The sequence below is a fragment of the Lontra canadensis genome, unplaced genomic scaffold, assembly GCF_010015895.1.
Source record: "Lontra canadensis isolate GAN:19392208 unplaced genomic scaffold, GSC_riverotter_1.0 scaffold48, whole genome shotgun sequence".
Classification (NCBI taxonomy): domain Eukaryota; kingdom Metazoa; phylum Chordata; class Mammalia; order Carnivora; family Mustelidae; genus Lontra; species Lontra canadensis.
Genome location: NW_022631042.1, coordinates 13,688,298 through 13,701,115, shown reverse-complemented (window position 1 = coordinate 13,701,115; position 12,818 = coordinate 13,688,298). Strand labels below are relative to the sequence as shown.

The following is a 12,818-nucleotide window of genomic DNA, read 5'->3' as shown; positions in this document are numbered from 1 at the left end:
CCCATTAAGCAGCGATAAGACAGACACAGTCTGATGCCCTTTAGGTAACGAATAACATTAAAAAGAGTTGATGGCAAGGAAAAATGCGTGGGTGGGCTACATAAAAGCTCCTTAGGATGGTGTATGTTGTGATTCACGACTCCCACTGAGGGAAGATTGTCCTACTGGCCTCATTCGTAGAGCTGGCCTTGAAGTTCATGGTGATGTATTTTTATTGTAGTTAAATATAAAAACACGTAACACAAAATGTACCATCTTACTCATTTTTGAGTATATAGTTCAGCAGTGTAAATATATTCATACTGCAGTTGAGTAGATCCCCAGAACTTTCTCATCGTATAAACCCGGAGCTCTCTACCCATTACACCGCGCATGGGTTGCGACTTCTAAGAGCTCCATGTACTCACGGAATGTGAGGAGCTGTCCTCACACACCCAGAGAGACTCAGGCTCGCGCTCTGTCGGGGCGTTGCCCTCCCCCGCTCCACTGTTTGCGCATCTGCGGAGGTGCAGTCAGAATTCTGGGCACCGAGAGTCCTTCAAAGCGACCCAGCAACAAATGCCCAAGTGCTGGGTCCCAAACTGCTGAGAGTAACAGACAGAGAAAGAGATTCTGGAAACCCTGCTCTTTTCCATCAGCCTTGCTTGGATGGACATCACTGAGAGTGGGTGAGTCAGACAGACCCAGGGATACTAGACTTGAGGTCTGGGACAAGGAATGTGGGTGGCTCCCCGGTATACCATATTCTTGGGGTACCTGGCCATCTGCCGCAGCTGTGGTTCACTTCCCAGGCCAGTGAGACATCTCTGTCCTCCGCTGTCATGCACGGATGGATTCTTTACCCTGTTAAAGGAATCAGAACTTGTATTTGTTTTCTGGTTGGAGGCATTCTGAAACGTTTCGAGTCCCAAACAGCAGAGATGAGCTAGGAAGCCAAGCCAAAGGATCCCAGTGTTCCCCTACCACTAGACGAACTAACTGGAGTGTCTAAGGCAACGTCAGAAATTAGCTATTCATTCAGTTGGAGCGTGGAACAGCCACATACAGAACTGTGGGACAGTAAATTGATGCGGTTTTAAGCACTAACTGTACCTTGTTCCAGCAGCCAGAGAAAACAGGACTACTAAGACAAGGCTGAATGACTATAGTTTGGTTTACCGGTAGGTCTTCAAAGGAGTTAATTAGCCACAGAGGAGCCAAATATTTGAGATTTGCAAGGGATAAAGGCATCTGAATGCAGTGATAACTATGTCTTAGATGTACCTCCCTTTCCTGGCATCAAAGAGACAAGTATGGTGTTTGGAATGGAAGCATAGCCTTCTTAAGTGGGTCAAGTTGCAAGCGGAGATTTGAGGGAAAGGGTGCAATTACGGCGTGTTGATTTTGAGCCTCGTGCTGAGGCAGATACCTCTCGCCCCTCTGAGTGTGCTTTTAAAGCAAGGTGAGGTCACAGCCTGTGGTTTAGCACTCACAGACGGGAATTCATTTCCAGGAACTCGGCACTTCCACGCCACTGGGCATGACCTGGACTAAATTCTCACATATCACGTTGCTCGCCCTGTTCCTTTCCACTTTGGTAAGGATCAGTCCTGGTCCTGACTTTTTTTTTTTTTTTTTTTTATGTACTTGAGAGATTTAGCTGAAAAATACATAATTTCACGTGATTTGTTTCCGCCTCAGCCTCAGGAATTTCTGATACAGAAAAATGAATAGTTCCACATTTGATGATTGGCCCCCTAGATGTCTTTATATACTTATTTATTTATCTGTATTTATTTATCTGTTTATTTCAAAAAGAAGCTCATTAAGGACACAGGTTCAGTTGAGCTAAAGGGTTTCTCTATTTTGGACTAGTGTTTGCTGTCTCCTCTTGAGAATTAACTCACCTCCTCGTGAAGAACCACGGTTTCGTTGCGAACAGGCAACGCTTTCCCGATTGTGTACTTCTGTTTTCACCTACCTTGTGCTCTTTCCCTTGGATCTCTCGAAATAATACTCAGTTTTACAGAATCAGTCCACTTAGGACTGAATGAATATCGAGCATAATGTGCTGAGAAGTGATAACCAAAGTCAGAGGAGGGAAAACTGGGATTTCTGCCTGGGTTCTCAGTCTCCTCCTTCTTACTACATATACCTGAATCGGCATGTATTTCTGTTCTACTTACTAGCGAGTAGACCTCACACAGAGAAGAATATACAGATGCCTTATATTTTTGCACCCAAACAGTTGCTCCCGATGACCCCAGCAGAAACATAGACGGCGATACCATTATCTTTTCAAATGTTCAAGAAAGATCAAGTGCGGTGTACCAGTGCAATGCCTCTAATGAATATGGATATTTACTGGCGAACGCATTTGTAAACGTGCTGGGTAAGCTCTCCCTTTATTAAAGACATGGAAGGTTCAGTTAGTGACTGCTGCTGTTCTCAGCAAAAACGTAGTGAGCCTCTACTGTGTGCGACGCACAGAGGCCTGGATGCTGCATGGGGTGTAAGAAGATGGGTAAGACACAGACCTTACCCTAAAGGGTATGGTACTCTGGCCTTCCTGTTCTTTCAGAATGCAACTTTTATAGTGGTCAATTGTTCACTGTAGATGTAATCAAATAGACTGCTCGGTCTACATGGGGTTAGACTAATTGTTAAGCCCTCAAAAGGAAAATAACATTAATCTGCTATTAGTAACTGAATGTCTCTGCTATTCCATCCAAAAAACTGGTAAGTTCAACAATGTCATTCTGATTTTTAAAAAAATAAATCATTACTTGTAACGTTTGGCCTTTATCCTTGTCACATATGTAAATTTATTTATTAATTCTTTTTTTTTAAGATTTTATTTATTTATTTGACAGAGAGAGACGCAGCAAGGGAGGGAACACAAGCAGGGGGAGTGGGAGAGGGAGAGTCCCGCCTAGCAGGGAGCCTGATGCGGGACTCGATCCCAGGACCCTGGGACCATGACCTGAGCCGAAGGCAGAGGCTTAACAGACTGAGCCACCCAGGCGCCTCTATTTATTAATTCTTAGTAATACGTTTAGAATACTATGGTAGACTCAAGCATCTTCTGAAACATTTGATGTTTTGTTTTGGTTTTTTGAGTGTAGTTGACACACAATGTTACGTTAGTCAGGTGTACAGCTTAGTGATCTGACAAGTGTACACGTGACACTTGTCTTCATCACAAGTGTAACTGCTGGCTGTCCTGATACGACACGATTCCAGTGTCATTGACTGTGTTCCTGATGCCCTGCTTTATTCCCAGGACTTAGCCATTCCATACCTGGAGGTCTGTCTTTCCCACTCCCCTTCAACCATTTGCCCAACTCCGGAACCCGGTCTCTTCTGGTAACCATCATTATTGAGAGTTCCGATCCTGCTTTTTGTTTGTTTATTTATTTATTTTTTAAATTCCACTTATGGGATATGAGTGGAATCACATGGGTTTTGTCTTTCACCATCTGACTAATTTCACTTATCATAATACTATCTAGTTCATCCGTGTTACCTGAAATGGAGCAGTCACATCCTTTTTAAGGCTGTGTAGTATCACACACACACACACACACACACACACACACACACACACGCCTTCCTTAATCATTTGTCTATCTATGGACACTGAGGTTACTTCCCTGTCTTCACGATTGTAAACAATGCCGCAGTAAACACAGGGGTGTATCTGTCTCTTTGAGTTAGTGTTTTTGTTTCCATGGGTAAATACCCCATAGTGGAATTATTGGGTCAGATGATATTTCTATTTTTAATTTTTTGAGGAAACTGCATGCTGTTTTCCACCGTGGCTGCTCCAGTTTACATTCCCACCAACAGGGCACGAGGGTTCCTTTTCCTCTTCATCCTCGCCAACACCTGTTGTTTCTTGTCTTCTTGATTTTGCCCATTATCAGAGGCGTGAGGGGATATCTCGTTGTGGTTTTGATTTGCATTTCCCTTATGATGACTGATGCACACCCTTCCTTGTGTCTCTTGGCCATCTGTAGGTCTTTGGAGAAATGTTTATTCAAGTCCTCTGTGTGAAATGGTTGGTTTATGTCAACATTCCATTTCTCATACTGGACAAAACCACCAAAACATCAAATGTATTAAAATCGTATGTGAGACTTGTTTTTGTGGTGCCGGGAAATTAAACGCCAACTCTTTAAGTGTAGCAGACTCCCTTTCAAATGAAATCATAGTCAGGAAGCCAACCAGTCCTTGGCATGTTTCCTTCATGCTGGAAATGGAGGTCAGTGACTCCCACGCCTAGCTGAGCACACTTCCCATGTTGCTAGGGTTTGGGGAGGCAGTTCTGATTTCTGGTTCTGTGTTTCAGGTGTCCACACACTACTGTTTTCTGCCAGCTATGTGCTTGTCACCACTCTTACCCCGGGGTGAGGATGGGCCCATCACTTAACAAAGATGTACTCGACCATTATTGTTGTGCCAGACCCTGACCTAGTTTCTGGGAAGAAAACAATAAAAGTCCCTTCCCTGCCTGCAAGGGACTCACAGGGTAGTAGGACATCTAGATAAATAAATCATTAAAACTGCATGCCTGAGCAAAATGAGATGTGGGATATGAGACAGAAGGAGAAAACTTGAATTTCTCCAGCCTGTTCGCTGGTGGTGTCATACCTGACAGAGAACATAGGGGGAGAGACCTATGGGTTATGTGGAATGTGAACTTGAACAGCCTTTGAATGCAGTAAAATACCGGGTGGGCCTAAATGTTGGTTTTATTTTAACATTTACTTCACGTTTTTCAACTTTTTTTAGCTGAGCCACCACGAATCCTTACATCTGCAAATACACTCTATCAGGTCATCACAGACAGGCCTGCTTTACTAGACTGTGCCTTCTTTGGGTCCCCTCTGCCGACCGTTGAGTGGTAAGCCACGGCTCTGTTTGTCTTTAATACTTACATTTGCTAAAGGCTTCAATTTCTCCGACAGCGCAGTTTCCATCGTACTATTATGATTAAATTCACTCATAGAGATGTATTGACTCCTCGCTCAGTGCTGAATACTTCCCCACCTACAATGTATGTAGCCGCACACCTTGTCAGGCACGCTGTGGGGCAGGGTGGGGGGGGCAGGGCATGGGAAAGTATGTTTTTTGAAAATTTAAGGGATCCAGCCAAGCTCGCTCATGTCTTTTCAGTCCTCACATCAAACCGTCCCCGCTCGGGATCGAGGTGCTTGCTTAGTTTAGCCTGAGCTGGGAGGCACAAGTGGAGGATGGGCAGCAGCTCGGAAGGAAGGGGCAAAGGAAAATTAGAACATTCAGTTACTGGTCGTCCATCAGGGACCAGACATGGAGCCGGGCTCATGTGAGAACCAAACCAGGTGTGGGATTAAGGACAGTCTCCCCAGGTCTCCACTTCAGGGGCAGAGAGGAGAAGCATGGCGGTTGGGCAGCTGGTGTCCTAGTGAGGTCGCAGGGTTCCAATTTAGCTTAGGTCGACTTTGCCTGACGGTTTTATCCATCCCCCCTTCTGTCTGACAGTAACCAGGAAGCTGAGTGGACGCATACTTTACGTGCATGCGTGGTTGGTTTTCTCCCCTGAATATTTTCCTATTCATGTGAATCAAAAATCTCTTTAGAATTCAAATCAAACATCGTCATATCGAGTTGGCTTTAGAACTGTGGCCTGAAGATGGACTTACAGATATGTCCCAGGAGGAAGGAAAAGGCCGTAAAGATCTTTTTGCCTGTTTTATCACCCATGTGGAGATAGAATGGGTAATAATGTGTGTATTAAATATGAATTTGATACAGAAAATTATAATTGAAGTATTTCATATTGTCATCCTAATGCTTCAAGCACCATTTCTTTTTTTTTAATTTTTTAAAAGAATTTTTTAATTAACTTATAATGTGTTATTTGCTTCAGGGATACAGGTCTGTGAATCATCAGTCTTACACACTTCACAGCACTCACCATAGCACATACCCTCCCCAGTGTCCATCACCCAGCCACCCTATCTCTACCTCCCCACCCCCAGCCCCCAGCAACCCTCAGTTTGCTTCCTGAGATTAAGAGTCTCTTATGGTTTGTCTCCCTCCCTGGTCCCATCTTGTTTCATCCTCCCCCCATCCCCCACGACCCCCCCCCACCGCCTCTCAAATTCCTCATATCAGAGAGATCATATGATAATTCTCTTTCTCTGATTGACTTATTTCATCAAGCACCATTTCTTATGAAATGTCCCAGTTTTACCACCTGCCTTCCATGGATCCCACTGACTTACAGGCATCCAATCCAGGAGGTCTTTTGCAGATTCTAATGTCTCTGAACTTGATACCATGACGCAAATGACCGTGTGTTGATCTCCAATGTGGCATTCTATGTCTGACTTCAAATTACGATTTTTTTTCTATTCCCACTGTGATAATTTCTGTAATGAAGGTTCAAGGGAGCTAAAGGTAGTGCCCTTCATGAAGATATTTATGTTTTGCATGAAAATGGCACTTTGGAAATTCCTGTGGCCCAAAAGGACAGTACGGGAACGTACACATGTGTTGCAAGGAATAAATTAGGAATGGCAAAGAATGAAGTTCACTTAGAAATCAAAGGTAAGGTGGAGGTGACCAAGTTCTTTCAGGTATGACGTGACTTTGAGCAAATTCCTCAACTTTGGCAACGGATAACAATAGCTAAATTTCAGATGCAACAAGGATCATTAAACAGCCGGAATATGCAGTTGTGCAAAGAGGGGGCACGGTGTCCTTCGAATGCAAGGTGAAACACGATCACACCTTAATCCCCACCATCACGTGGCTGAAGGACAGCGGTGAGCTGCCCAATGACGGAAGGTATTTGAAGACCATTACTTTTTTTTTTTAAGATTTTATTTTATTTTAAAATAAAAAGATTTTATTTTTATTTATTTGACACAGAAAGAGAGAGACAGTGAGAGAGGGAACACAAGCGGGGGCAGTGGGAGAGGGAGAAGCAGGCTTCCCGCTGAGCAGGGCAGGGCTCGATCCCAGGACCTTGGGATCATGACCTGAGCCAAAGGCAGACGCTTAACAACTGAGCCACCTAGGCTCCCCTTGAAGATCATTTCTTTCCTTTCTCCTCTCTGCCTCTTTGAGCTGTTCAGAACTAAAGGTTTATTGTAGAGTGACTTTTTGGTGGTGTTTTTAAAGTTTGTGAAATCTGGTCTCCCCACCCCCCCAAAAAGTGCATTTTCTCCCAAAATGTGCGGACCTAAAAAGGTATCGAGTTATTGAAATCAGACCCTGAGAATGTTTGTCTGTCTTTGTGTGCTGGGCTCCTATGTAATTCAGGATGGGAAAAAAACCTTTCAGGCCTTGGATGACGTCCATTGTTTTCTACCTTGTACAGTGAAGTCTCGACAGATGTTTTCATTACCATTCTACAAATAAGCAGAAATGCGATCGCTTTCATCAGCAGAGTGCACCTAAATCCTTGTCGGTATTTTAAAGGACACTGGTTTTCATTCAAATAGGGAATTTTCTTTTGATCACTTAAAGCCAGTAGAAAGGGGGCGGGGGAGACAGGTAAAAATGTAAAAGAGCGTAGACATGTTACGGTCCTTGAACTTGGAATGGAAGAAAAGGCTGGGTGAAGCCTCAGTTTGAGGGAATAGGTATGGAGCGGACTGCAGGAAGCTTAACGGTCACGGAGGCTACCAACATCGCCCCCTAGTGGAAGGAATGCCCTGTGCTGGTGGAAATGGCCCCTGTGGTTTGCTTGCAAGTGTGCCTAAGCAGTGCGTGTAGCTTAACCACCCCTAAACAAAGCAAAACGAAACGAAACGAAACAAAGCAAAAAACGACTATGTGACCGCCTCTATACCGAGGACTTCCATCTAATTCTATGCTTCCCACTGGCCAGGCTTTTTTTTTTTTTTTTAAAGATTTTATTTATTTGCTTGAGGTAGAACAGGAGAGAGCACAAGCAGAGAGAGAGGGAACAGCAGGGGTAAAGAAGAAGCAGGCTCCCCGCTGAGCAGGGGGCAGGAGGTGGACCCTGAGATCATGACCTGAGCTGAAGGCAGATGCTTAACCCACTGAGCCACCCAGGCGCCCCCCAGCTGGCCAGTTTTATTTGTAGCATCAGAGCTGGTAACGATGAAAAGGAAATAGGAAGAAATGACCGTGGAGTGAAGGTGGCTAAAGCTTTAACTTGGAAATTCCCTGCAAAGACAGTGAATGATTTACGCATCCGCATTAAAATCATGCACGAATCCTATTTACATGGATTTTTGACCTACTGAGTAATTTCTCATGCCGGCTAGTGACCCCTAGAGAACGCTCCGTTGTGCTTGCCGATCTAAATCATCCTGTTGCTTGTGATAAAGTCGATAATATTCTTTGCATTCACTTTCTCCCATGAGAGATTATGCATGCGGCCAAAATGACACAAAATTTCCACAGTCAGTGAGAAATTATTTTAAAATAAACACTTCGTTAGAAATGGAGCTGGATGAGTGCTGTTCAGATGTTTCTTAGCAGCAGAAGCCACAGGAAAGCCTACTGGTGAGGGTGACTACAGCTTCCCCCACCCCTCTCTCTGGGTGCCCCTCTGGTCTTCAGGGAAGATCCTAACCTTCCAAGGGCATGCTTGAAATGACTTGACATCCCTTCTAACCCAAGCTTCTAGTCCATTCTGATTGTCTTCCAGCTTTCATCATGATCGAAGTGAGACGTATTTTTTGGATTTCTGCTCTAACGAGCCACAAATGTTTGTCCTCTCTCTCTCTGTTTCGAATTCACAGAGTTTCTTTCATGCCAGGAAAGCAAGCATCCGTCACCTGTGGTCGGGTGTCCGTTTCAGCTGCTCTGAACCTGTTCTCTTGACAGGTTCACTGTGGACAAAGACCACTTGGTGGTGGCTGATGTATGGGATGACGATGGTGGGACCTACACGTGTGTGGCCAACACAACTCTCGACAACGTTTCTGCCAGTGCCGTGCTGAGTGTTGTTGGTAAGAATGCAAATGCACCCAGCACCCTGGCTGCCTTGTGTTAGGTCGGAAAGAAAACCATCCAGAGTAAATGTTTGCTTGTTACAGTTCCACAGTTCTGTAGGGGAGTTAAATACCTGCATTTTTCTTCTTTGTGAGATGCCTTTGAGGCAGTCATTTCAGTGTCAATATACTATTATAGCAGCGCTGGAATAAAATGATGGCTGTGTGTAATAGTGATATTTTTTATAAGAAAATCGGGAGAAATAGCGTACTTTGATTTAAGATTGAAGGATTCCCCCAACCCCCACCACATTGTTACTGCATGTTTATCAATGCCATGTCCCACAACTAAGCTTACAGCTTGGCTTTAGAATCTTAATCACAGTTGGTCTTTGTCTTCTTGTGCTATCTTATATCTTTCCATGGCTAATTTTGATTAAAATCCTTTATATTAATGTCCTTTCTAGCTCCTACTCCAACTCCAGCTCCTACTTACGGTAAACTAATATGAGTCTTCTTTCTCTGTTTTCTGTCAAACACGTTCACATGTGCAAAAAGAAAAAAAATTCAGTTCCTCTCTTTTCTCTAACACATCACTGATTGTGTTGCCTTAAGGACGAGGGCTCTGTCCAGCGTTTGGTTCTGTTGCTCATTTACCGCCATAAATCATTTCTTCATTAGAGCTCGGGAATGTTTCACTGAGTGCAGTACCACTCATTGCTAAATATTTCATGTGTTATTATAAAGTCATTTCAATTGATAAAAGTCCTCTTTGGTATAATTTCCTTGTATAGCATCGTGCTTTTTCAAAAGCTGTCCTCCACGGTTTCCAGAATTTAAAAAAAAAAAAATCTCAAAGATCATTCCACAGAGTAGTTTTTAATTTTAGTCTATTAAAAGTTGTCTTGGAAACATAAATGTTTGGGGATTCCATTTTCCATAAATTAACATAGGAAAACAATGGATGTTTAGAACATGTGGCCTTTGTATTAGAGATAAACAACTCATTGCATTAAAAAAACATAAATCACTAAAGGAGGGCACTTCCAGGTTGTGTGATTTTTCTGAGCCTGGAAAATAAATCAGAAATTATTTCCAGAACTCTTTTTGACTAAAGAACCCTCATCTTTATTCAGCTTGTAAGTACAAAAATTAAAATTAATTTTATGGTGTAAAACTCAGCTGGATTTTACATGGCATCATTAGTCAGGGTATAGAAGAGCTGTTCCTTGGTAGACATTTACTTTCTTTACTGATAGGGAAGAAGTGCCCATATTTTCATATGGGCTCTGGTTCCCTAAGAGCCACAATCACTCCCAAGAGCAAGATCAGGAAAGAGCCCAGAGGGAAATGTTAACTCTCTGGATCTCAGACATACCATTAGAAGAGGCAGACATGCTCCTGAGACACCTTTGTCCCAACAGGTGTCTGTCCCCTAGTGTCCTCTGAGAATAAACACGCCATGTCCCCATGTGCCCTTCCGACTGTTGTACTGAGCATCTGCATGAGGTGTGCATGCTGAGGGATACTCAGTCTTAGAATTCGCCCAAAAATAGAAATGTCCTCCAGGAGCTCCAAAATCTGTAACTGCACGCATTTCAGAAAGAACAAGTCTTCTTGAGCAGTACATTATATTTGCCTGTATCAGTCTTCTGGCATTTGCTATTCTCTGTCTCTCATTTATTAGAAATAAAGCTTCAGTATTATTTCTTCTGTCTGCGCTCCTTCATTTCTATGAGAAGACACATTGAGGGTGCTGGTGAACCACGCATGCCCACCTCACTGGTTTTGGTCACAAGGGATTTGGTTTCATTTGAAAAAGGAACAAGCAGAACTCATTGATGGTTTGTCTTGGGTGTGCTCGTGTGTCCCCAGCAACCTCAGTGTCTCCCGTTTCATTTCAGATGCATGCTCATTGACCATTAAAAGTGTGCTGTGTCTTTAAGATGATCCCCCCCCCCCGACCCCCCCACCCCTGTGAAGAGTATCATTAGGAAGTATCATAAGGATGGATGGTTAACTGTGGTGTGTGTATTCCATCTACAGATGTCCCAAATCCTCCCTTTGATTTAGAATTGACAGATCAACTCGACAAAAGTATTCAGCTGTCGTGGACGCCAGGCAACGACAACAACAGCCCTATCACAAGTACGTCATAGCCTTGTCTTGGTCACTGATAAGTTTCAGGACCATTTCCGAAGCACTTTATCACATGCAATTGAAAGTCCTAACAGAGAGATTTTCTGGCATTCTCTGTTTCATTATTAACAGAACAAAAACGTTGATCTATCGCGGTCTTCTCTTTGGAGCCTGAGTTATTCCCAGTTACAGCCTCTGGGATAGGACACCACTTAGTTGCCAAAGATGTTAACTAAGCAAATACACTTGCATTTTCTGTATGCAATCGATCAGAATCACCTTAAATCTCCACCATAGTTGGATGACTCATTGTGAGCTATTCATTTGCCCATTAATGCGGGAGGAACCGGCACCATTCTGCCAGCATGTATGTTAGGAAACTGGGATTTGGTGACTAAAGTGATTTTGCGGACCTACAATTGGTCACAGAGGTGGATGTGGACAGTAGGTATGTTACCTTCCAAGGTGGGCCTCTTTCCTCCCATCAGCCCCTGTGAAAAGAGGCACATTCCACAGTTTCCGCTCCTGGCCATCAGGATGCTAGCCTAGGGAGCAGAGTTGGGGGAGGGGCGCCATCATAAGGATGCTGGAAGAGCTCCATAAAATTAGACTCCCGAGGTGCTTAGGTGTTTGAAAACTGAAAAGCTACTTGAGAGAGTATCACATGCCTGTAATATATTATGAGCTCATTCCTGTGCTGCAGAGAAGCTACATTCCTTTCTGACGAGTACCTCAGATTACTCCAAAGTGATATGTGTGTTGGTTTTTTGCACCCACAGGCAAAGCAGAATACTTCCACTGAAATTCAACAAAAACCTCCTCTCCATCTTGTGTTATTAAGAGGTGTTCTTTCCTCAACGGCGTTTTCAGTCCTTGATCAGAACCCTCATTCATTCGTGCTGAATCTTCCAGTCAATTCAATATAATAGCCAGATTTAGCTGGTTAGGACGTGTCGAGGCTCTTTGTACCTATACTAAAATGATACCATTAGATTGCAAAGCATTTCTACTCATTCATTCATTCATTCAACAGATATTTACGGAATGCCTATTATGTAGCAGGCATTGTTCTAAAACAAAACAGTCAAAACTCTCTGCCCATATGGAGCTTATATTTGAGCTGAGGCCACAAATAAAATAAAATAAATAATAATATATTATGCTGTTGTCTATAATATCAGTGTATGTGGGTACATATGTAAAACGCTGTACACATTGTAAATGCATATGTATGTGTACACACACACACTGCTCAGATCTCCCTTCAGAAGAGAACCCTCCACAAGGAGTGCTCACTGCAGGCTCCTTCTGCGGCACCTTTCAGAAGGATCTGCTCAGTGTGCACATGAGACCACGCTCTTCCTGAGCTCCTGCAGCTACCAAGGGCTGGAGTTTAAGCTGGGCAGGCCTTGGAGGCCATTGTCAGGGTTGGAAGTCACTGGAGGGATTTAAGTAGAGGAGTGATTAATGGATCACTCTGGCTATTCTATTGAAAATGGTCTAGAGCGCCTGGCTGGCGCAGTCAGTTGAGTGTCAGACTCTTGGTTTCGGTTCAGGTCATGATCTCAGGGTTGTGAGATCGAGCCCCAAGTCGGGCTTTGCGCTGAATGCAGAGTCTGCTTGAGATTCTCTCTCCCCCTCCCCTTACCCCTCCCGCTCATGCACACTGTCTCTCTCCCAAATAAGTAAGTAAATGTTAAAAAAAAAAAAAAAAAAAAAAAAAAAAAAAAAAAAAAAAAAAAC

General features: G+C 43.5%; 1 protein-coding gene across 19 annotated transcripts in view; it reads left to right on the top strand.

Moving 5' to 3' along the window:
* The window catches only part of NRCAM (neuronal cell adhesion molecule), a 129,533-nt gene that overhangs the window by 85,056 nt on the left and 31,659 nt on the right, over window positions 1–12,818 (top strand). For 12 of the 19 annotated variants that reach the window (XM_032873404.1, XM_032873398.1, XM_032873397.1 and 9 more), the window contains 7 exons: window positions 2,228–2,371; window positions 4,774–4,885; window positions 6,407–6,573; window positions 6,666–6,813; window positions 8,830–8,954; window positions 9,404–9,433; window positions 10,983–11,084. In XM_032873404.1, the coding sequence (XP_032729295.1) occupies window positions 2,228–2,371; window positions 4,774–4,885; window positions 6,407–6,573; window positions 6,666–6,813; window positions 8,830–8,954; window positions 9,404–9,433; window positions 10,983–11,084 (828 nt within the window). The remainder of the gene's footprint in view (window positions 1–2,227; window positions 2,372–4,773; window positions 4,886–6,406; window positions 6,574–6,665; window positions 6,814–8,829; window positions 8,955–9,403; window positions 9,434–10,982; window positions 11,085–12,818) is intronic. The other 7 variants (XM_032873413.1, XM_032873411.1, XM_032873409.1 and 4 more) reach the window with 1 other exon arrangement.